The sequence below is a fragment of the Chanodichthys erythropterus genome, chromosome 16 (genome assembly GCF_024489055.1).
Source record: "Chanodichthys erythropterus isolate Z2021 chromosome 16, ASM2448905v1, whole genome shotgun sequence".
Lineage (NCBI taxonomy): Eukaryota > Metazoa > Chordata > Actinopteri > Cypriniformes > Xenocyprididae > Chanodichthys > Chanodichthys erythropterus.
The window spans coordinates 36,452,890-36,478,494 of record NC_090236.1 but is presented as its reverse complement, the minus strand read 5'-3'; the positions used below and the strand labels follow the sequence as shown (position 1 = coordinate 36,478,494).

The 25,605-nt window shown below is 36.5% G+C and overlaps 1 protein-coding gene across 10 annotated transcripts; it reads right to left on the bottom strand.

Moving 5' to 3' along the window:
• Nucleotides 1-639: 639 nt before the first annotated feature.
• phc3 (polyhomeotic homolog 3 (Drosophila)) lies at nucleotides 640-22,204 on the bottom strand. 10 transcript variants are annotated; one of them, XM_067363665.1, is made up of 15 exons: nucleotides 22,072-22,204; nucleotides 19,284-19,459; nucleotides 18,922-19,083; nucleotides 18,765-18,854; nucleotides 14,282-14,437; nucleotides 14,084-14,173; nucleotides 13,405-13,636; nucleotides 9,895-10,481; nucleotides 8,375-8,537; nucleotides 8,047-8,291; nucleotides 7,628-7,778; nucleotides 7,436-7,550; nucleotides 5,026-5,164; nucleotides 4,686-4,938; nucleotides 640-1,798 (listed from the first exon to the last, which is right to left on the bottom strand). In XM_067363665.1, exons 2-15 carry the CDS (start codon nucleotides 19,437-19,439, stop codon nucleotides 1,644-1,646), a joined length of 2,694 nt encoding a protein of 897 aa, XP_067219766.1. In that variant the 5' UTR covers nucleotides 19,440-19,459; nucleotides 22,072-22,204; the 3' UTR covers nucleotides 640-1,643. The 10 variants fall into 10 exon arrangements, with proteins under 10 accessions (XP_067219766.1, XP_067219772.1, XP_067219773.1 ...); XM_067363671.1 differs by having other exon boundaries at nucleotides 4,686-4,935; XM_067363672.1 differs by having other exon boundaries at nucleotides 8,375-8,468.
• Between the last annotated feature and the right edge of the window lie 3,401 nt (nucleotides 22,205-25,605).

Here is a 25,605-nt window from a genome sequence, read left to right as displayed (position 1 = left end):
ATGTCCATGTCTTTCTTTCTTCAGTCGAAAAGAAATTAAGGTTTTTGATGAAAACATTCCAGGATTATTCTCCTTATAGTGGACTTCAATGGACACCAAACAGTTGAAGGTCAAAATTAGTTTCAGTGCAGCTTCAAAGAGCTTTAAACGATCCAAGGTGAGGAATAAGGGTCTTATCTAGAGAAACCATCACTCATATTCTTAAAAAAAAAAAAAAAAGAAAAAGTTAACAATAAATGCTCATTTTGAACTAGCTCTCTTCTTCTTATTCTTCTCTATTAGAATTCCAGCAATGTAGACACTACTAAGTGTATTACTGCCCTCCACAGGTCAAAGTTTGAGCTAATTGTTATATACTTGCACTAGCATATTGTATATGACAGTTTAGTTCAAACTTTGACCTGTGGAGGGCAGTAATACGCTTAAAATTAAATTAAAACATAACATTTTTATATTTTTTTAAGAAAATGAGCAATGGTTTCATTAGATAAGACCCTTATTTCTCGTCTGGGATCGCTGTAAACTGTAATTTCGACCTTCAACTGTTTGGGCTCCATTGAAGTCCACTATAAGGAGAATAATCCTAGAATTTTTCATCAAAAACCTTAATTTCTTTTCGACTGAAGAAAGAAAGACATGAACATCTTGGATGACATGGGTGCGAGTAAATTATCAGGAAATTTTAATTAGACAGTGAACTAATCCTTTAATTATTTTCATGGCAAACAGCTGTTGCTTTGTCAACTGAAAACTAAACCTGGTATTATTGTTTATTGTCAGATCTCTGAGACTTTTAGCTGAATGTTGTGTTTCTGACATCTTGACGCTATAATCAGCCAAATACGGTGCTTTTAATGTGTGCAGTGTGTGTGTAATAAATTAATACTTTGTACATAAATACAAAATTTTAAAAACAATGTTATTGTATTCCTCAGTTTAACTAAAACTGATATTGTGGCTCCTTATTTTGAAAATGCTGTGTGTAAGGGACGTTTGGAACTATTTATAAGTAAACAATGTCAAGCTGTATTTAGTCAACACAACTGATGTCTCTAAAATGTTGCCTTTTAGCCATCTGACATTGAATTCACAAGAATTTTGCAGTGTATAGAGACTTTTTCTACATGTTCATGCAAAAAGATGCCAAAGAAGTTGCATTTTACTGCAAATGAGGTCTAAAGTAATAAGGATTTTATACAGGATTTGATTGATGTTTATCAATAAATCTTTATTTTTCAACACTCATTATATACTCTATTTTTGTAAACATTTGTCATTTAAAGAGTTTCTTTATATTTAGTGTTATTTTTTTTTAAATACTTTGTACATTATGTGCCAACTTAATGTACAAACAGCAACATCATACCTCATTCTTCATATTCTGCGTTTCCTGTAGGTCTGTTTATTAAAAATCCAATATACAAGATTAGAATTTAGTTCTAGATATTATTCAAAACTTTACCTTACAATCAGACTGAATGGAATGAAATCCAAGATAACAAGTCCACCATGAAACTTTGAGGTATAAGAAGAAGGTCCCCATGAGTGTCTACAGTATCTGTAGAATGGCCACACACTGAAATCATGGCACTTTGGAGGAAGCTGACTCTCAGATATTGTGTGACAGCTGTGGAAAGATGAGCCTAAGGTTCTTTGAGAGCGTTGATCTGTGCACAGATTTTGAGCGCAGGGCCCAGTTTCATGTTCATAGCGTTCATGAGGTGGTCCTCTGTAAGCAACAACAGGGCCTGTCCGTCGATCTCCTGTGATTGGAACTCTGCAGCGATATCATGGCATCCTTAGAACAAGTGGAGGAGACGCAAAGATGAATATATGATTCTAAAGATAATATAAAAATCTGTTACATTAGATGCTTACTGTAGCCATTACAAGTAACTCACAGTTTAAAAGTGAAGTGTATTGTTTTTTTCAAATATTCTCTTTTCTTTCAAAACCTTCATTAGTAAGTATATATAAATATATGTGTTTGTGTGTGTATATATATATATATATATATTGCATTTATTATTAGAAATATTAAAATGTTTTCTATTTGAATATATTTTAAAATGTAATTTATTCCAGTGATGCAAAGATGAATTTTCAGCATCATTACTCGTCTTCAGTGTCACATGATCCTTCAGAAATCTAAGATGATGATTTGCAGCTCAAGAAACATTTCTTGAGACCAGAATATCATAAGCCGGGTTTCCATTCTCTTATTTTTATATGAATTTTGTGATAAGGAAACATCAAGGCATGAATGAAATGCATATAAAGAATATACACTACCATTTTTTAATTTTTTTTTTAAAAAAGTTTCTTTAATGTAAAGAAGTCTTTTTATGCTCATAGAGGTTGCATTTATTTGATCAAAAATACAGTAAAAACAGTAATATTGTGAAAGTTGTGCTGCTTTATATTTTTTGAAAACTGTGACATTTCTTTTAGGGATTCTTTGATAAACAGAAAGTTCATTTATTTGAAATAGATTGTTTTTTTGTAAATGTAAAACCCTTGACTGTTATCAATATAATGCATCCATGCTATATAAAATATACTAATCATTATATTAGAAATATTAGCTCTCTCTCTCTCTCTCTATATATATATATATATATATATATATTTCAAACATTTATTTTGTCAGAAGACAGCTAATTTTGATTTGAAACCAGATTGTATCATTATTACATCCACCAGCAGGGGTCAGTAAAGGCTATAGTAGCCAGTCAAAGCTTGAATGGAAACAGCAGAAGAAGCTAGAATGGAAAACATGGCTGCATCCAAAATCGCATACTATATACATGGGTTTCATGTGACGTCACTGTATTCTATCGCCGCCATATTTGGGACCGGTCACAGCTGCGCGCCCTGTTAAAGTCTATGGTGACAGCAGCTACAACTACCAGAGAAAGGCCAACGAAATGCTCTCAGAAGGTTCACAACAAGTTTATAATATATCTTGGATATGTGGTGCTGTTAGCCATTTCAACAGTCGTCAGAACTACAAATTTATTTGATCCCAAAGTAGTTAGATCGGCAGAATTATTGGCTTCATTCAGAAGGGACCACACCACTGGCAGCCAAACAGCAATGCACAACATAATAACTGCTGGGACTGTAATTTACATAACATTATAACGAGAACACTATTGTAATAAAATGTTGTGAATTCTCTGTGTTGTTGTTTCAGCGTGTTGTTGTGGGAAGAGCGCGTCGACTGAGTTTGATTACATTGATTACATAACTTGTTCAAACTTCACTTGTGCATTCGCGTCATTTTGTACAGATAAAACGTACTAATTTTATTAAGTATAAATATCTGATTATTCTCATTAAGGATGTGTTTCGTTGAGGTAAATAACCCACAGAGCTGATGATCATCTATAGCTTCAGCGCGAGCGCTCAAAAAGTAAGACAACATTAATATGATTGGGACTGTCTTCTTCTTATACATATTATAATCGTATATACTTGTAAAATAACGTTGAGAATTATTTGGGCTTATTTGCTGTGTTTCGGCGTTTCAATGACCTTACTTCAAGTTCATCTGTGCGTGATTTTGTGCAAATACTAGTTGTAATTTTATTTTTATTTTGTATTAATATCTGGAATATTTTATATAGGATGTGTTCCGTTGAGTTAATTAACTTTCAGTTTATGGGTTTTTTATTCTCTTCAGCTTCAGCGTGCGCAGCTCAAACAGCAATGATTAAGTCATTAAAATGTTTAACGTTACTATACAGTAATATTAAAACTGTAATATTTCTGTTAGAAAATGAATGCATTATTTTTAATAACTAGCTCTTATATTGTTCTAGTAATATTTTCATCAACACATAGTTTGATTAATAATAAAGATCATGAACAATAACAGATTTTTTTTTCTCAAATCATCTCATTTTGATAACAGTATTATTTGAGCTGCGCGCGCTGAATGAACACCTGTAAACTGAAGCGCTTTGCTAGAAGGTTAATTAACTCAACGGGACCCATCCTATATAGGGTAATTCATATATATTTATACAAGATATACATAAGATTACAACTTATATTTGCACAAAATCATGCACCCATGTACTTGAACCAAGTAATGTAGTCAGCTGGTGTCGTGAATTTGTTCATCCTATAACAACACGCCGAAACACAGCAACTAGAATTCACAATATTTTCAAATAAATCAAATAAATTTGTAGTTCTGACGACTGTTGAAACGGCTAACAGCACCACATATCCCAGATATATTGTAAACTTGCTGTGAACCTTCTGAGAGCGTTTTGTTGGCCTTTCTCTGGTAGTTGTAGCTGCTGTCACCATAGACTTAAACAGGGCGCGCCGCTGTGACAGGTCCCAAATATGGCGGCAGGCATAGCGGAAGTGACGTCTTTGAAACCTATGTATAGTAGGTGAAAAACAGTATGTGACAAAAAAGTATGTCTAAATTCCCAGTACTCAAAAGAGTAGGCAAAAAGTACCTGATATTTCCAGTGAGATTCTGAAGTGTGCATACAATGGACACTTTACTATCTCATGAGGCCACGGGAGAGGATTTGTGAATGGCAGTGAAGCAACACAACATGACAAATGTAGTAGGTTCAGATTACATTCATACTATATAGAAGGTTTTTAGCTTTATCCATTAAACACCACCTAGTGGAAGAGAAGGTGTACTGTGTTTCTACCTGGTAAAGAGCTGATGAAGGAGCACACTTGCTCCACACTCCACTGTGAGGGACTTGAGTCAAGAACACAGTCAGAGCTGCTGCAGCTCCCCAGTCGGCTCTGTTCTCTTTCTCTGTCTTGCTCCTTCTCTCTTTCGGCCTGCAAACGCAGCCTTGTTGTCATCGGGCCTGGTGGATCCTCCTCCTCTCTCTCGATCCACACTGAATCGGACACCCTCTGGTTGTCGTTGGAACGATGGGAATCTTGCAGCTGCTGAGGAAATAATTTGTCAGTCCCAATTATTCATCATGGTTTAGTTGCATAGTTTGGTTACATGGTCATTTGTTAGTTTTCACTGACCTGTCTGAGGTAGTGTTCCCTAGATCCGCCATTTACACGACTAGGTGGTCTCCCCCGCCTGCCCATGGGTCTGTGGGGCCAGCGGCCAACTTTTTCTGGCCTGAACAGGTTTAGGCGTTTTTTACAGCTTACGTTGAATCTGTAATATGAACAAGGCTGCTTGTACTGCAGTATACTGTTTTATGAACACATGAACTTTACTGAATTTCTCTTTATAAAAGGCAAATATCATAAATGTGTTTTCATAATAGTTTATAAAATATGCCTGCAAAAACAATCCATGCATTGTATACACTACTGTTCAAAGAAATTAAATTTTATTCAGCAAGGATGCATTAAATTTATCAAAAGTAACAGTAAAGATTTTACATTTTAAAAAAAATTCTACTTATCAAAGAATCCTGAAAAGAAATGTATCAGTTTTCACAAACTATAGAGCAGCACAACTTTTCAATGTTAAAGTTTCGCCTCTTTGTCGCCATCTCTGTTTGAAACCTGCAATTGCAGTTATTTGTAGAATTATCATCTTTACGTGGGTTGTGTATCTGTACGGCTCCTCAGCGCGGATCAATCCAATGTTTGCTGTCGGTCACCACATCGGTGTGGATACCAGTGATGCGCGGGTCAATGTATAAACAACCCGCACCCGACCGACGTTTTCAACTAACCCGCCCGCAACTCGGACCGCAAAAAAAAAAGAAGGAAATATTGTACCCGACCCGCTTCCTGACCTGCATTTTTTTAAAAGCAGTAAATGCTCATTGTAGCGTCATTGGGCCATAGACGTAAGAACCCCCCATCAGCCTCCCTGGCCAATAATATCCGGCCTGTGGAGGAGAGAAATATTTCAGGACCTGACGTTGTGCCCTCAGAGGTGCAGCGGCGAGAGCAGGCAGTTCTTGAGGCGGCCCATCATTTTCCATTTCAGCTGTCAGATGCATATTATTGATGAATGCGATGTTTATGTTTCGACCCTGCTTAAAGAATCAGCCTAATCAGCAGGTCAACTGAGAGAAGGCCCACTTTTGGAAAAGTGTGAAAGCCCTTAGGAGCGCCAACCGTTCTTTTTCTGAATGTTGTAGTGTTATGTAATAAAGGCTTGATTTATTCATTTATTTTGTTTCATTTTCTTAACAATTAAGATGCTGCATGTGTTTATCCAGTCTAATCGAAGTGCGCGTCTCTCCCCCGACTTTCCCAACAAAAATCCCGCCCCCTCTTAGAAAATACATAAAACTGACATTACTGAGCTATATGCGTTTAAAAGTAACGTAGCCTATTAAAATTGTACAATTTCATTGCTCAGTTCAACGTGTTAGGAAATCGAGCATTTTGTCCCGCGTCAGCATTTATTCAAAAGTTAATAACGCTCAACATTCAAAAGGTAAATAAGGATTTCTCACTTGTATTAGTAGGCTTAGGCTATTTCGCCACGTGAATGCCCAATTGAAGCTCTCACAAGCACAAAATGCAGGGATAGAATATGTTAATAAAGTATTTTATACGCATTTTAGACGAACAAAAACAGGTAGGCTAAGCCAAAGACTGAGGCTACAATAACCATAAATAAATGTTCACAAATACCCATGAAAGTAAAACTGAAACCTTTATTAAGTAAAACTGAAAATTACAAAGGTTTAATTGGCATCTTTATTTCAAACGACCCGACCGACCGCGACCCGAATATCATTAAAAATATTTTTGGATGAATCGTAACCGTGGGTGACCGCGGATGACCGCAGGCACCCGCTCATTTTGGATCAACCCGCGCATCACTGGTGGATACTGTACTTCAGAATCACAGATTGTAATCTTGAAGTATGCACCGGAAAATGTCATCTGAACAAGTACATTTTCTGCCACTTTTGTTCTGACCAAATGAGAAAAAAAGCATTACAATAACATTAATGATGATTTATTAGGCTGCTGTCACCTTACGACCTGACACACATGATGCGGATCGGACACACATCCGATGTCCTCACAACTCTTTACAGTCATTTAAGACATTATTTTCCTCGCGGGCACTTTTGCATAATTTTGTGTGTTTTTGTCCATTCAAGCATGAAAGAGAACCAATTTATCATGCTTGAATGATTTAATACCATCTGAATGATCATACAATGTAACGCTAGCTAAAAGATGATGGAAAAAAACGAATGCTGTGTTAATTGCGTAAAATATTTTTAACGCGTTACAATGAAAAAAAAAATAATAGCAATTATTAATTGCAATAATTTTGACAGCACTATCAGGAACAGGATTGGGCACACCTGGTTTAGAACGATCCTCGAACCTAAAGTATGAGCAATAATAATCCCAAAAATAACAATAATAATAATAATTCCACTGACCCTACAAACTTAAAATGAAAGAAACACAAAAAGTGGCTATCCATAAGGCTCTTCACCTTCTGACACATGTCATGGAGCAGAAGCGTTTGGATCTGAGGAAGGTACGAGCGAAGCCTCTCTTCCCACAAAACTCGCATTCCAGTACGTCAGGCAGGTTTTCATCTGTCTGTTCTGAAAGCAGAAGAGATCCTGCCAGAAACGCTCACATTGACTCAATGTATAAATAGGAAATGTGCTAATGAGCCCACCATCCTCAGCGGGAGGGTTGTCAATGTCGGAATCAGTGGAGTTTTCCGGATGCTCCACATCCATTAGGCAGTCATCCCGGGCTGATTCTCCATCCTCTCTATCTTCTGGCAGTGTGGCCTGTAGGTTCATCTCTAAGGAAGCATGTCTCACCTGATGAAAAAGACCAGCACATCAATACTGGACATACCTCACATTTTTTATGCCTTTTGTGGTTTCGACTTCTGAAAGTGTGGAGCACTTTGCCAAGGTTCCCAAAGGGGACTTTAACAACTGGTTGATCTGTATGTTTGGCCGCAGACCCTCACCAGAGTGAGCGAGAGATCTTTGAGCTTCATGGCTCCATTAGAGAACCATTAGGGCCTATCATTAGGGCCTCATGGAAGCTGAGAATTGCTACTTTGTCAACCAGTGGACATACCGGGAACGGCTCCAGGCCCTCTCGGATGACGAAGCCCTCAATGAGGTGTGTGAGGATGTGAGGTCTAACGATGGCCTGTGAGGGCCGACCCTCAGGGTTCCCTGGGAGGCTGGCTGGGGGAAGCCTGCTGGTGCTTCTTACCGCAGAAGAGAGGAGGGGAGGGGGGGAGCTGTTGGCATGTGTGGGGTCCTCCGGTGACCGGATCACAGATCTGCTTGATTGAATGCACGGTTGCTCCGGATCAGCTATGGATAGAGGAGGAGGGGTCAGGTTAGAGTTCTGCAGAAGGGTAGGAGAACCACCCATCTTTGATAGAGGTTCAAAGTACCTGTACGGTTTTCTGGTTGAGCTGTTACATCATCAGAGGTTCTCTGTGACTCATCTGGTGGGGACTGTGGTGGCGGGGTGGGCGCACTGATGTACTGAGGACACACATGTTCTACATCCTTCAACAAATTCATGCTTTCACTCTCCTTCAACAACGGCGTCGCCTGCCAGATTTCATAATAAGCATAAGGATTGCAATTATATTATATATATTTATATGAATAGTTTGCCCCAAAATAGTTTGTCATCATTTACTTATCCTCAGTGTTTTTTCAAACCCATGTGATTTTCTTTCTTCCATGGAACACAACAGGAACAGTGTTAATCTCATCAGCAATTTTTTCTATCAACAATAGTGAAGATGGGGTGAAATGTGGATCATGATCATAAAGAATACAAAATGGAAACATGTTTTCACATGTTGTTTTTGTTAAAGGTTAATACATGTTTAAATCTAAATTGTTTGAATGATATTTTCGTCAACTAAAATTAGATGCCATTTTAGTCTAAAATGAATGAATACGGCGCGACAAAATATTGACTAAATTCAAAGGATATTTTCATCAAAAGTCAAAAACTACTAAAGTAAAATTAGTATGACATGATAAAACATATTTATAGAATTTAAAAGACATTTTTATTAAAAGTCCAAACCCACAACTACAACAAACTGTGTAAAACCTGCTTCTGAAGAATAAGAAGTTGCTTTTTTCCATTTAACAATACACAACCATTCAAAAGTTTGAGGTTGGTAAGATTTTTTAATTTTTTCGAAAGAAGTCTCTTCTGCTCACCAAGTTCATAAGAAAAGCATTTATTTGAAATAGATTTTATTTTTTTGCATCATTATAAATATCTTTACTGTCACTTTTGATCAATTTAATGCATCCTTGCAGAATAAAAGTATTAATTTCTTTAAAAGCAAAATCTTACTAACCTGAACTGTAGTGTAGCTTCAAAGAAAACCCAAAAAAGCACCTTAAACATCATAAATGTAGTCCATATACATGCCATATGGTCTTCTGTAACCATACGATAGCTTTTTGTGAGGAACAGACCTATTGTTTGTAATTTGGGTAAGAGTTTAAGTCACTGGTCACATTCAGCTTTTGTTTAATGGAAAAGAGCAGCCTCAACATTCCTTAGATTAATATCTCCTTTCAGTTCCACAGTAAAAAGAAAAAGTTTCGGTAACACTTTAGTTTTCTCACTATAACTAGTTGCTTGTTAGCATGACTATTACTAGGATATAGGCCGTTTATTAGTACTTATAGAGCACATGTTAATGCCTTATTCTGCATGATCATATTCTACATCCCTTAATCCTAATCAATACAACAACTGTACCTTACTAATTATTAATAAGGAGTAATTAGGAGTTTACTGAGGCAAAAGTCATAGTTAATACTAATCTAAAGTGTGACCATGGTGTCAAATAAAATGATTATAAGTAAATGATGACTGAATTTTCATTTCTGGGTGAACCATTTCATATGCTAGTATGAATAAAACAAGACTAACCGAGGGAGCTTCTGTTTGTGTAGCAGGTTGCATCTTTAAGTCCACTGCCACTGTCTGTGGTGGCGGTAGATTCTGAAAAGGCAACTGAACTACTGCTTCATCGACCGGGTGCTCCTCTTCAGACAGCATGTGGTCAGACTGGACAGCTACGGTCTGAACTGAGCGTAGAGAGAGTCTCTGCGGCTGGACCAGCCTGGGCAGACCCATGGTGAGAGGAGGGGGGCAGGCCAGAGGTGAATACTGGGAGACTGGCTCTAGCACTGGGCCCAGATGAAGGGGTGGAGGGTCGGGGAGCGCCGCAGGAGGAACTGCCGACTGATTGGCCGCTTGATTTGCAGACGAGGGCACTGAGAGGAACTCTGTGTGCTGTGATTGGACGGTGGCTGTAGTGGGAGTGGTGCGGGTCTGCAGGGCAAGGGGTAAAGGAGAGCTTTCCTGCGGTGTGACACGCAGAGCGATGGGCTGGACTTGTCTGTGAGCGGCGGCGCTCTGCTGGATGATGAACTGGTGGGGCGTCACCCTCTGACCGGAAGGGCAGTGCAACTGGTGTCTGACCAGCGTATGAGACTGGACTGGTGTGAACGTTGCTGCAGTAGAGATTGGGAGCAAACACAAAGTATTCATTATGAACAGTTCTAAGATGTTTGAAAAGAAAAATAGGTGTGTTATAGCCAGGGGTGCACATATGTGGTGCGCACGGCACATGTGCGACCAAAATAAAGAATGCACTGGGTAAATAAGTTCAGACCTCAATTTGCATATTTTAGCACTCGTCAGTGCTAAAACTGGCGTCATGTGAAATCAAGTACCCCCCCAGGAATCGGGTCTCCCTTAGGACCCAGGTGGTAATGCCTGATCAAAAATTGTTATTGTGATGTCTTGACTAATTATAACCTATTTCAATATTTTATGATGTTATCACATTTAGTGCACAAACAACAGGCTTGAAATATAAAATGAATGCCAATGTATTGCATAGTAAAACAAACAAAATATTGGAAGCAAAAAACATACCTAATATAATATACCACCGTTTCTGTTTAAAAAACCTTTTACAATGAGATTCCTGAGGGGACTTGATTTCTCACCACACCAGGAATGCATATACTTACTTCTTGGCAACCTGCCAAAATAAAAGCTTGCTGATTTTAGGTATGAAAATGTTGAAAATTCATATACAAATAAAAAAGAAAAAAATGAAAATGTAAATATTGTATTTTTTAAGTGTACTATAAATTATTGTGTTTTATTTAATATTCTTTTTCTTTTTTTAAAAAAATATATATAATAGTATTATCACACTTTAATTTTTTTTGTTTATTACTTATTATTAAATTTATAAATAAAGTGCAATAATGCTATTATTCATTATTTTATTTTTTATAGTAATTTAATTAAACAAAACTGAATCTCCAGGTGCTCTTATGAGTACCAGACTGAAAAACATATGTGCACTCCTGGTTATAGCAGTGGATCTCAAGCTTTTTGACTTTTTGACCATTTTTTATTTACAGAAACTTGTTAAACTAATTAAATAAAAGAACAATAAATAACTTGAATTCAAATCATTCTAAGAAGTTTCAATAATTGAATGCTCTTTAGGGTTCACACTCTTTATGACCAATGAATTTATATGACTTTCCCAGCTGTCCATGGTTTTTAATTATTTCCAACTCATAAAATATAGATTATAATTAATTTTTTATTTCATAAAGTTTTTATTAATTTTCCAGGTCTAGAAATATCTAGCTTTTTCAAGATTGTGGGACCCATGTTTTATAAATAAAAACAGATTTTTTTTCAAATAATATTTTAAAGCTTGTTTCATCTTAATTTAAATAATTTTAAACTATCTTGCGCCCTCTAGTGGGTCCCAGCCCACAGGCTGACCACTGTGTTATGGCATAAAGCAGGGGTCATCAACTATATTTGTCCAAGGGCCAGAATTTTTCACTGCAGACACTGTAAGGGCCAGATACTCGTAATATAAAATAAAATTCGAATTGTATCCTAATATGTTATTATTTGATATACTAATTCTAATTCCAAATTTATGTTATTTTTTACATATTACCTGTACTGCAGCAAGCCACCAGGGGGCGATAGCGATATTTTAGGCTTCATATTTGTGAGGCTGTCAAGCTGTCCATCACTGTCACGCAATTGTGCGCAAATCCCAGGCAAGGAAATTTTTGACATTTGTGAAAAAATGAGCACGTGAAACAATAAAAGATGTTCAATGAGAGAACGTGTTTATCGTCATTCTTGACTGAAGGCAGGCTATGGCACAAGCTACTTTTCAGAAGGCTTTTTGTTTCGTTAGATTTAAAAATAAAAAATGGTTCTCATTCCCCCTTGAATAAGGCCGGCGACACACTGGCTGCGTGAGCGTCTCAGCTGCATGGCGTGTCCGTTTTTATTTCGGCTCCCATATTTAACAGGTTGGAGTTTGCACACTGAGACACGCGTCTCAGGCGCGCTCGAGCCACGCAGAAAACGCGTGCACGCTAGAAATAGAACCAACGCGTGTTCTTCCAGCCCTATGGTTCCAGCAACGGGAGTGTTCTCTGTTCTCAGTGCATGTCTGAGCTTGTGTTTTGTTGCTTTGACATTGTGGAAAATAGAATAATAGAAACAAAATGTATTAGCATTTTTACCCGTTATTATCAATTTAAATTAATCTCGTTTTTAATTTAACTTAATTTCGTTTTTCTTTATTTAAATTTCGTTTTTTCTTTATTTAAATTTCGTTTTTTCTTTATTGAAATTTCGTTTTTTTCTTTATTGAAATTTCGTTTTTTCTTTATTTAAATTTCGTTTTTTTCTTTATTGAAATTTCGTTTTTCTTTATTTAAATTTCGTTTTTTCTTTATTTAAATTTCGTTTTTTCTTTATTTAAATCTACCCTTATTGTGCCAATTTGTTAGTCAGAAAAATATTAGACTACCTTAAAAGTATTGCTTAATTTAACAGACCTGTGTGTGTGCGTTTTATATCACTAGTGCAGTGTCCGTTCTCGGAGCATAAGCCCTGCCCACGTGAGGTGAGCCGCTTCCCGCTCGTGCTGCTCTGACTGTAGTTTACTAAAAGTTTATTAATTCTTAATGTTGCGTCTCGCATGTCCATCTATATTGCACCAAATGCGACACTGCGCTCCCTTGTGAAGTCGATTGGATGAACGGTTCTCGAAATAATAAAAATGCAAACGGACATACACAGATTCCTGCCTTTATTAGAGAGAAAAATATGTTCAGCCCCTCTCTCCGAAGAGTCGATGTTCATCAAAAAATGGTATTCGGACCAGCCCTAAACTTTTCCTCTTACAAGGCTATTCTTGAATTTAGTATTATTCTGGGGGCCGGATGGAAATCTCTGGCGGGCCGGATTTGGCCAGTTGACGTTGCATGGCATAAAGCTTAAACAACACGGATCTTCAAAAGCCAATATTTGCTACATTTAAATTATTCTGAATGAAAAAATCAAAATAATGGAGATGGAAATGTGACTTACAAGGAGGAATGTGAGGTTGGGCTGATGGTGGCTGAGTGACATCGGTCAACTGGGACTCACTTCTAGAAGTTTCTACCAGGTTCTGGGACAGCTGTGTGGACTTCAGTGGGCATATGGACATCTTGGGAAGGGGGGACACCAGTGTCTGGCCTTGAAGAGGAGGCTTGATCTGGATGTTCTGGGCAGTAGCAAGAGCTCCAGGGAGATGCGTGCGGAGAGCCAAGCTTTGAACCTTACAGAAGACAATACGGAGCATCATTGATCATAGTGGGTCATTCTGTGTGTGTCCATGACTTAATACTGATATAATACACAGAATACAGAATACCAAATTTATTTGATAGGTTTCATTTTAAAAAATCTGCAAATTTGCATGCCCCCATTTATCATCTTTACATGACATCTAAAATATATGAAATAACATTTTATTTATAAAATGCGTAATGCTTATATATATGATTATTAATTATTTTAATGTGCAACAATAATCTATTTAAAAGAACACTGAGTGGGTAAAATATATTATTTAATACATCACTTTCTTTATACAACACTAACTTTATCAAATAAACAAGTAAACAATTAAATGCATAAATAACACAAATGGCACTATTTCATGAGAATGTCTCATATAAAGACCAGCATTCGATCCCTGATAATAAAAAATACTCTGTCTCACCTGTGATGATGCTGAATGAGAGGACATTGAACTCACAACAGTCAGATCAGGTTGAACAGCAGCCACAGTGGCAGCAGGAGCAAGAATCAGCTACAGGTTAAGACACAATGAGCAATGGGAAGAAAGAAGAAGAAACAGTCAGTGGAAACCTGAGAACACCAGTGAACTCTTTTCTCGAAGAACATAATAGATGCTTACCATCTGAGTGCGCAAATACATTTGGGCCTGGCTACCTGTGGGAGAGCTGTTTCCTAGAAGCATGGCCTGCTGGGATATGGCCCCCCCTGTGCTATTGGAGCTAGTGACCTGGAGGCGACCTATTGGCTGAGTTACAGAAGAGGTTGGCATGGTGATCTAGAGGGAGAGAGGTGTTTTCCTGTATAATTCATCTTTGATCAAAAGCTTATAGTTTCCCTAAATCAAATTACAGCGCACTTTTAATAGAGCACTTGTATGTGTTTAAATGAGAGCACATGGTCCATCTACAACAGTGTTTCCCAACCTTTTTTTGTGAAAAAGGTTTTGTGAAGAAAACAGTTTTGATAAGAAAAAAATCCACTACATAAAAATTGCATAAACATGCATTGCTGACGTATTAAAACTAGATATTATATTAAAAGTAGTACTCACATTTAATGTAAAACTTAAAGGGTCAGTTCACCCAAAAATGAAAATTCTGTCATTAATTACTCACCCTCATGTCATTCCACACCTGTAAGACCTTCATTCATCTTCAGAAAACAAATTAAGATATTTTTGATGAAATCCAATGGCTCAGTGAGGTCTCTATTGCCAGGAAGCTAATTTACACTTTCAGTGCCCAGAAAGGTACTAAAAACATATTAAAAACAGTGACTACAGTGGTTCAACCTTAATGTTATGAAGCGACAAGAATATTTTTTGTGCGCCAAAAAACAAAATAACGGCTTTTCAACAATATCTAGTGATGGCTGATTTCAAATAAAGACTATAGAATAACACAAGATGCGTCACTCATATTGTTTTGAATGGGAGAAAGTGGAACGCGCAATATGGCGGAATAAGTCCTGCCTTCTAAAAATAAGAGCCAATCGCCGATTGGTAAAGTCTTTGCGTCACTGCAGCGGCTGTTAGAAGCTCTGGTTCCTATAGAAACAGTCAGACGCGCACCTCCAAAATGAGGCACAAGAGACGCGGATTTAGGACTGCAATCGCATTAGCTTGATCCATCCTGAAAAATACAATTTTAGAGCGTTTAGAAAAATAATTAATGAGGCAGTTGTTGTCATATTCATTGGTGATTTCAAATATGAAGTTTAATCGAAAGCTTGGCAAACTGCTTTGGATAATTTGATGTTTCCCCATTCAAAGAGATAGGAGCTGCACTTGAATGCCCGAGAGGCGTTTCAAAGATGGCCGCCGAGTGAAATGACTTGTCTTAAAGGGACTTTGTTTTAAAACACTGCTTCGAATCTTTTGTTTCGAATCAATGATTCGGAGCGCCAAAGTCACGTGATTTCAGCAGTTTGACACGCAATCCGAATCATTGATTCGAAACAAAAGATTTGAAGCTTCATGAAGCGGTGTTTTGAAATCAGCCATCACTAGATATTGTTAAAAAGTCGCACAAAAAGTATTCTCATCGCTTTGTGTTCTGAAGATCAACAAAGGACTTACGGATGTGGAAAGACATAAGGGTGAGTAATAGACCACTTTGGAGCAGACGTCACAGTTACGTCACTTGCAGCTGCGCGCGCATACTGGTTGCAGAAAAATAGCGGTAGCAATTGAAGGAAAATGTGCAAAATCCACAGAATAAGAGAAAAATGTTTTGTTGTGCCTCTGGATGCTGGAATCAGAATGCAAAAAATATAGTCTTCATTTTTAAAGAAAACCATCGTTGAAAACGTCCTTTGAAGATAAACAGAGACGTTTCACAGACTGGACTGATGACACCTGCAAGGATTAGTCTACTATTAAAGCAGGAATTTGATGTAGCTAAACAGTAAGTCTACATAATTCACATATGCAGTTCAGAGGACATACATAGCAGTTACAGCATCAAATAATTATAATTAAAATAATTTAAACCTATAATATTTTACATAGATAACTTTTAAACATAATAATTTTTATTTCACAATTCTGACTTTTTTTTTATTGCATTTGCGTGCTTATTACTCCCAGTTCGGACTTTATAACTCACAATTATGAATTTATTTCACAATTCTGAGGGTTAGGGTTAAAAAGTCAGAATTGCGGGATAAATTGCAATTCAGAAAAGACAGAATAACGAGTATATCTCACAATTCTGTTTTTTTTTTTCAGAATTGTGAGATATAAACTCGAAATTAACTTTTTTTTTATTCTTTTATTTCGTGGCTTCCATAGACTTCTACTGCTCAACTGTCATTTTCTGCAACCAGCTAGGCTCCGCCCACAAAAAACGTCATCGCTGTTTGCAAACACCAAATTGGTCTATTGACCTTTCGCCGGGAGTTTGATTGACAAGCGATCTAACCAATCAGAACGCCGCATCCGCCATTTGTCCGACAAAGCAGCCAGTAGTTAAAAGATTAACCTCGGTGGAGTTAAACTTGAAAAATGGTGTGTATTGACGTCTTTCCGCGTTTGAAACAACATTCATTCTCATGTTCATGGACTAATAGGAAGAGATGATCGGTTTTTACAAGCGGTTGAGCTGAGGATCTAACGTTACAGCAATCTGTCACGACCATGGTCACGACACATTAAAGAGCAACAAAACGGTTTTTATTGTTTGAATTTCTTTAATAACTACACGGTTTGAAAGCTGAGACTTTGTTTAATATCATAAGTAACCTGCTCTGTCTTGTCTGTTGATGTGTGGTCAGTATCCTCTATGTTCCGCCATGTTTTTTTCATTGCGTGTGGAGGGACATCGCTACGGCTTGTCGGACAAAGCAACAGTAACTAAGGGGGGCGGGGCTCGGCGAAAGGCTAATTAAGGACATTATTTTCATTTTTGGGTGAACTAACCCTCTAAGTCAGGTAGGAACACAATAAGGTCATATAGGTGGCTATAATATGTTGTTGCTGATGACCATAAAACAACTAATTTACATATCGTCCCTGTTGGGCGGAAACGTTTTTTTTTTTTTTAAATTAAACACTGTCATTGAAGTTGGGATTGTGGCTTTACATGGTCAGACACTTGCATGTGTTAACATTTTATGAAAATAAAGCTCAAATGGAGTTTTGACCAGCGAATGAACGATATTTTGTCCAGCCGCATCTGAGGCAGTCAGGAGGAGCATTACGTTTTCATCAACTTACAGGATATAAAGTTTATTATAGCTATATGGGCGCTCGGTTTTTCTTGTTGAAATCTCATTATTAAAATCTCATGATCCAAAAGATGAAGCGCTACAAAATATTTAAAATAGTATATTTGCTTCAACTAGACGGCAAATACCAGACTAACGACATTTTGCGCGCGCAAGTTCGTTATTTCAAATATAGGCGTGCGGCAAGAATATTTTTCGCTCTTCAAATACAAAAACGTTAGCCTTTATGTCTAACTTTGTGTTTCTTGAGTAAAGAAAATTTACTTACGTTACTCAAACATAAATTCTTTATTTTCTCCTTCACTGCAAAGAAGCAGACATCTGCAAATTGTGCGCGGCAATATTGAGGTGGGTGGAGTTATTATGAGGTTTGACTGACAGTTTGAGGAGCCAATGGAATTACGAGGTTTAATCGCAACCTCTTTTTATTGGTTAAATATTTGTAAAAATATTTTTTTATAGTCTATGGTTAAAACCCACACAAAGGATCACCAATAAAAGCATTAATTTTATTAAACAAAAATGATGAAATATAGAGATATAGAGCAAGACAGTAATGAAATATCCTTATATAGCATTTATTTTTACTTATTTTTTGGACCCTTTTCACATTTACGGGTTTCTCAGAAGCAGAAGTTGTCATAGTTGGGTAAACTTTAATAGTTTGTAATAATGTAATATTTTTGCAGTAAAAGTTAAAAGTAAAAGTTCTGCTGCTCGCGGTGTGTGTTGCGCAATCGCTCCAGCTCCTCGTTCAGCTCCTGCTCTGCTTCATACTGCAGTAACGTTAATAATCACATCCATGATTTCATCCCGACTCCAATCCCTATTCTTTTGCACCGTCCATTGAGGTGAAGACCACATGTCCCAAGATTCCACTCTAAAACTTGGCGTCATCAAGCTACGCCTTTGTTTTGAATAGGCCTCCAGCGACCTCTAGCGGACAAAATTATTAGATATTGTACCTTTAAATTTTTTTTGTGTTACCATTTGCACAAATAGCAAAAGAAAAACTCAACAATAGTGTTTTCACAACTTTCAAAAGGAGGAAATAAAATAGAGAGCGATTGCTAACGGCAGTCAGTAGAGAGAAAGATGTCATTTTTACTGTCACTCCTATAGCCGCTGTTTTCGAAACACCCTCACAGCAGCGTTAAATAGTTTTTTGTAATTTGATACAGCACTAAAATAATAATAAGTATAGTGTTATAAATGTACATACATTAAAAAAAAAAAAAAAAAAAAAAAAAAATATATATATATATATATATATATATATATATAAAACTTGACACTGATCTATATAAAACAAAAGTGGCTTTGTGAAGAAGCTAAAATAAAGTTTAGCTTATATACTAAAGAACGAAAGCACTTACTGATGTTTGAGACACACTAGCAAGCTGAGTTACATTCCCATTGGATGATGGAGGGGAGGAGTTGGGCTGCCTGCCATTAGTCTGTGCGGCCTGATAGCAGGAACAAATTATTATGTTATATTATATTGCGCATATTGTCATATTTATACTCTCATACCTGCTCTGTGGTGGTCAGGATTTGTGCAGCGGTGAGGCTTTGTTGATGCTGCTGTTGTAGTGCAGCTGTCTGCAGCAGGATGTGTTGTTGTTGGGCAGCATACATCTGTTGCAGGTACTGAGCTGTCATGCTCTGTGGTCTGTGTAACGTCTGCTGGATTACCTAGCAAAACACCACATCATAAGCTTCACACGGCACTGGAGGGAATTGTGTATTGCCAATGTTTTTGACTCACAACCACAAAAAAGAGACGTGGTTAGGTCTGAAGATTAGGTCAGCCTCAAAACAATTTGACTACATTTAAAGGCTGTTGACATTCTTTTACAATAGTATTGTGTGATATCATTTGTTCAATATGTTACCTGGACCGCCTGCCTGTCTGAAGAGACGTTTCCCAGGGGAATGGAGTTGGGCTGGGAGCCCGTGGGAGAGCTGGATCTGGGTGTAGAGCTCACTGGAGCGGCACTGCTGCCGTCCCCCTCCATCTCTTCCTGACTCTGTTTATCTGTGTCACCCATCAGAGTGGTTTGTTAGCCAACTGAAAAATGACAAAAACATAAAATCAGCCAATATAATTTTTTTTTAAAAATCCAGAAAGATTGAAATAAATTGAGAGAATATCCTGTATTTTGTAATCCACTTCTGTTCTTAACTGCATGGTTTGTTGGCTGATCTAATTGACTGAAGTTGATTTAATAACAAAAAAATAAATAAAATAAAATATAATAAAAAAAATTTGTTACAATTTTGGTATTTAATTAATTACAAATTGCATTGGCAAAATTGAGAAATATGAAACAATTTATCCTATGTCATGTTTTTTCAGTATATTACTAAAGGTAAATATATTTACAAACAAATGTTGCAGAAATTAAGTCTCATTTAGCAAAGGACAGTTACCAAAAAGAAAGCAGCTTTAGCATTTACACTTTTTTTCTAAATGCTCTAAAATGCTTTTTGCATGTATATATTTTATTTACTTTGGGCACAGAAAGTGTAAAAAATCTAAGACTAAATCATATTATTACAAATTAGAAATAAAACTAAATTTAAAGAAAATAAACTTCATATACTATGGTAAAGAAAAAGTAATTACATAATAGTAATTAGTATTTTAGGCAGAATTCACATTAAAGCTCACATTATATAGACCATAGCTTATCAGTCGTAAAGCCCAGTATAAAATATGACATATAATATATATATAATATGTATTCAAACAAATAACTCACTTATGCAACATTTTTTGTCTTCTAAAGCCAGACAAAAATGACCTAAACACCAAGACAGACCAATGGTTTTAGAGCCAATTTTCCAAAAACACTAGAATGACAAAAGCTGTTACAATTTTTCAAGATAATAATGTCATCAATGCTGAATGCATGAATCATTATGTGAATTCTGGTGGTGTTATGTTTTCTTTAATTAGGTACATCCCATAGAGATCAGATCACAGTCATGAGACAAAGTCATTCTTTTAAAAATAATAATAAATAAATTCACTAATGTTACATTATAGATCAAAGAGTTCCCAATCCAAACAAACATAAACCAATAAGCACATATTTACCAACAACAATAGGCTTGCACAAATATGACCTTTCAGAATTATTGCACACTTCACATTTATTACACATTATAAAACGTCTTTAAATTCACATGTTTACCAAATTCATAAAATGTCATTAAAATAGCTATAATTAAAATAAACAATTCATTAAAGTGTACAATTTAGCTGTAATAATAATTTATACAACTTCATAAATTCATTTTTATTTTAACGTAATATTGGAAACTTTTTTTAAATTTTATTTAGGCTAATATTTGACACATTTACATCAGTTTAACTGATGAAAAGTAGTATGAATTATTTACATGTTTACATCTGCATTTAACAAAATGTGAGAGTAATGAATGAATGTTTATCAACAATAAACTGAATAAAATAGTATTTTAATTAAAATATGAACGTACTATTTTGTTTAAAATCTGACGTTTACAAATGCAACATGTTGATTGGTCGACGCGCAAATGTCGCTTCTTTTCTGGATCAACACTTTTAGAGTATTTAAAATTAAAACAGTTTAATTTTCTTGTCTCTGTCAGATTACAGTATCTGTACAGTACAGCCTCTGTCAGACTGTTACAAAATTTTTTAAAATATTAAATGAAATAAACGTGAATTAGTTTTGTGCACGCGCTCTCTCTCTCTTTTCTGTAAAAACACCATTCGATCATTTCAAGTGAATTTAGTGTTTAATATTAACAGTTTATTCCACCACCCTGCATTTTATATCCAGATAAACTCAGAATATGACTCACGACGTCGACTATAAATAATACAGAAATTAGCTATAAACTTTTTTAATCCCTAAAGGTCCAGTCAATAAAGTGTTTAAATCTCCTTCTGGATAACCATAATCAATAATAATAATAATAAAAAAAAATATTTACAAGCATTTTACACACTGTAGATTAACGGCTAATTTTAAATAGCTAACTAAAATATAAACAATCTGTTAGCTTTAGGCTAAAAACTTAAAAACCAAGAATTATCTCAGTGTCGCGAACTTATTATTTCACAAATCAATTATAAATGTAATATAATCTGTTAAATGCAAAGTTTTATTATCTTAGCCTAACATGAAATATAAAACGCGCATAACAGAACTGAATTAATTTAATAAAGAGAAGCGTCGGAATAATTAATAAGGCGTTTTTGCAGTAAAATAAAAAAAAACATTTTTTTTGCTAGTTTTATTCTTGTGTCACTTAAACAACTCGCGTGTTATGCGTTATTAAATATATTAAAATATTGTTACGGCATTTTAACTTTAGGGAATCACCTGTTTATCACAGTCTGGTGTCGCTTACGAAATGCGTTCATGCGTTGTCGAATATTTCGACAGGCCGAATGTTTTTGGCTCCGTGCATCTAGTCATAACTGCTCTAGTGACATGGAGAAACGCCCACCTTTCCAGTCGAGCCCATGACATTCTTCTTGTGGGATACTGAGATTTGCTTAAACAAACGTTTTGACGGGAATCATGTATTTTATTAAGTCTTTACGTCTCCATCTTTGGGGAATCATGCGATCATGACGCGGTTCACCCATGCAGTGTGGAAGGCGCATCAGTCGAGGAGTGTTACCTGCCTGAGATGGGTGCGAGACGTGAGCGCGCGCTGCTGTGCTCTGTCACGGCCTCAGTCATGTTCTGATGCGACAGGCAGCGCGCTCTAAGATGGAGATAAAAACAAAACGCTCCAGACGCTGAGATGTTCCTGAGCCAGCAGCACCACTTGCTGTGTAGGAGGACTTCGTGCAGCGCTGCTCTCACCATGACTTTCTCACTGAGCCTTTAAATATTGTCATTACAGGCTATTACATTTGTATTACCATTTTGGTAACACTTTACAATAAGGTCTCATTTGTTAACATTATTTAATGCATGAAATATCATGAACTAACAATGAGCAATATTCTTATAGTATTTATTAGGCTAACCTTTTTTTTATGTTCATTAACTAATGTTAACAGATACAACTTTTGATCTTAAAAATGTATAAGTAATGTTGAACTTGAGCTAACATTGCTGTACAAGTATTTTTATTGTTAGTTGATGTTAAATAATAATGTTAAAATATTATTTTAATAGATTTTTTTTTTTTTCAATGCTGAAATATGCTACTTTTGCATGTAGGCCTAGTGAAAATAATGCGGTGTTTTAGCCTATAATTGTTATTTTTAGAGTCATGCACTGCATATATTTTGGTTAGAGTTATTTTATTAAAAGTTATTCATGATGCTCTTTTATGTGAATTCTACCAAGTTTGCCTTTGTAAACATTTCTGTACGCCATTTTTACTTTCATTTCACCAGTTACAGTATTATAAATGAGCCACTGGTGCTATATAGCTTGAAAATGTTTATTTATTTTGATAAAATACACCTTTTAAGAGAATAAAGGGAAAGAAATCTATAATTTTCATAACCAAATAACTCTGACTGCACCATTCATATTTGTTTAATGGTGAGTTTACATGTTTTAAACTTTGTTTAATTAGTGAAACGGCACAGTAATGTTCATTAGGAGGTGCATCCGTTTCATCAGCACGTCAGTTCCAATCTGCATAATATTTCAAAAATTATGAAAAGGCATAAACAGTCGTATTTAAATGTTTTTTAAAAGCTCTCAGATTATAATGACAGTGAATAGACTATTTACAGCAAACAAACTCCTGCATCTAGAGGGAATCTCCGGTAATCGACACCAGTGCAGTGTATGAAACCTCGTGGCACTGTAATGGAAATGGTTTTGCCACTAGAAGGCGTATTCGGCTACACCATGAAGTATAAGCACACAAGAATCTATTCACGAATGACTCTTATGAGCTGGAATCAAAAACATACCGCGCGACAGGCGGTGTAATCTGAAATTCTGAACAAATGACACTGTCAGCAGGTTCTTTTAGTGAATCAGTCGGAGTTGGCCCTGGTTTCACAGACAGGGCTTAGATTAAGCCAGGAGTATGCCTTAGTTCAATTAGGATATTTAAGTAGCTTTTATAATATGCCTTAGGAAAAAAACATCACTGGTGTGTATCTTGAGACAAAACAATGGCACTGACGTTTTATCAGTATAAAACGCTATATCAGTGCAAGTTGCTTTCAGTTAAAGCCCTGGGTATACTTTACATGTACGCTAGTGTAAGCGCACAGGTGAATGCACAGCCTTGCAAAGTATACTTCACTTGACTCGTATGTATACACACACAGGCGTTCGACGCATGCGCAGTTTTGAGCAATCTCTCCCCACGAGTTACAACACATACATCTTTGTATTCTTTGATGCTAGTTTGTTAGAGTTTACATTGTCCCTGTAGCTTGCAGCATGCGTTCTGTTCTGTTTGTGCAGTTTTTCTTTGACTACTTTGTGAATTGACGCCTCAGGCAGGTTGCCACCTTGTGGATAAACTAATTAACTGCAAAAAAATATATAATAAATGCGCATGTGCGAAAATCTGGTGGTGTGCGTACAGTATGCGCATACTCTTCCGGTGACAAAATTCGTGTCGCGGCGGCAAGCTCCGGCATAAATAAGAAAAATAATGCGTGGACCAAGGTGTCTGTCATTGTTTGCATGCTATGTCTGAAATTGCATAGCTGTATGCCTACACATTTACTATGTAAATATATATTATTAGGCTACTATAACTATACTTTTTACGTGCAGGTCGCACACAGGGTTGCCAGGTTTTCACAACAAAACCTGCCCAATTGCATTTCAGGGGGGTCCAGCGTTAATAATCGCGTTCCGGGGGGTTAAATTCACATTTTTGGCAGGGCTTCCCTGGTAAAATTCGCATTCCAGCGTCTAAATATCACATTATTTTCGGTCTATTTAACCCGCGGACATGAAAAACAACCCACGGCAACAGTGTAAAAGTAGCCCAATTCTGCGGGAAAACCACAGACTTGGGAACACTGGTCGCATATGCGCATTTGATTTTTTTTTTGCAATAATTAGTTTATCCACAAGGTGGCAAATGTGCCCTGGGGGTGTCAATTCACAAGTTAGTCAAAGAAAAACTGCATAAACAGAACAGAGACCGGAACACATGCAAGCTACAGCGACAATGAAGGCTTGCATAGACACAAAGAGATTGTGTGAAGAGGTTAGAAAGTACCCTCATTTGTACAACTCTAGCATGAAAGAATACAAAGATGTTTACATAGGTTGGCGAGAGATTGCTCAAAACTGCGCATGCGTCGAACGCCTGTATATGCGAGTCAAATGAAGTATTCTTTCCAAGGCTGTGCGTGTACACTAGCGTACGCATAAAAAACAAAGTATACCCAGGGCTTTAAAGGATTAGTTCACTTTCAAATCAAAATTTCCTGATAATTTACTCACCCCCATGTCATCCAAGATGTTTATGTCTTTCTTGCTTCAGTCGAAAAGAAATAAAGGTTTTTGATGAAAACATTCCAGGATTTTTCTCTATATAGTGGACTTTAATGGCCTCCAAACAGCTGGTCAAAATTACAGTTTCAGTGCAGCTTCAAAGGGCTTTCAACGATCCCAGACGAGGAATAAGGTTCTTATCTAGAGAAACCATTGCTCATTTTCTAAAAAAGTTTTTAAAATTATATACGTTTTAACCATAAATGCTCATCTTGAACTAGCTTGAACTAGAGCAGTGATACACTTAGCAGTTTCTACACTGCTGGAATTCAAATAGAGAAGAAGAAGAAGAGATCTAGTTCAAGATGAGCATTTATGGTTTAAACTTTTTTTCTTTTTTTTTTAAGAAAATGAGCGATGGTTTCTCTAGATAAGACCCTTATTCCTCGTCTGGGATCGCTGTAAACTGTAATTTTGACCGTCTGGGCTCCACTGAAGTCCACTATAAGGAGAATAATTCTGGAATGTTTTCATCAAAAACCTTAATTTCTTTTCGACTGAAGAAAGAAAAACATCTCTGATGACATGGGGGTGAGCAAATTATCAGGGAATTCTAATTTGAAGGTGAACTAATCCTCTAAGCCTGGGCACTGGTGAATTATTCTGATTTCTGACATTACTTTCTTCTGACTTGAACCAATAACTGTTAGGTCTAATGTTAATAATGTGCAAATACTACATATAAGGACTTAATTTATCCCACATCTAAAAAGTATGT

What these genes read in the sequence shown, in the direction of transcription:
- phc3 (XM_067363665.1), bottom strand. Translation starts at nt 19,439, where the DNA reads ATGGGTGACACAGATAAACAGAGTCAGGAAGAGATGGAGGGGGACGGC. An exon ending in CTCATTCAGCATCATCACAG is followed by an intron (nt 13,637 to 14,083) that starts GTGAGACAGAGT and finishes GTCTTCTGTAAG; the next exon opens with GTTCAAAGCTTGGCTCTCCG. An exon ending in GGGAACACTACCTCAGACAG is followed by an intron (nt 4,939 to 5,025) that starts GTCAGTGAAAAC and finishes TTATTTCCTCAG; the next exon opens with CAGCTGCAAGATTCCCATCG.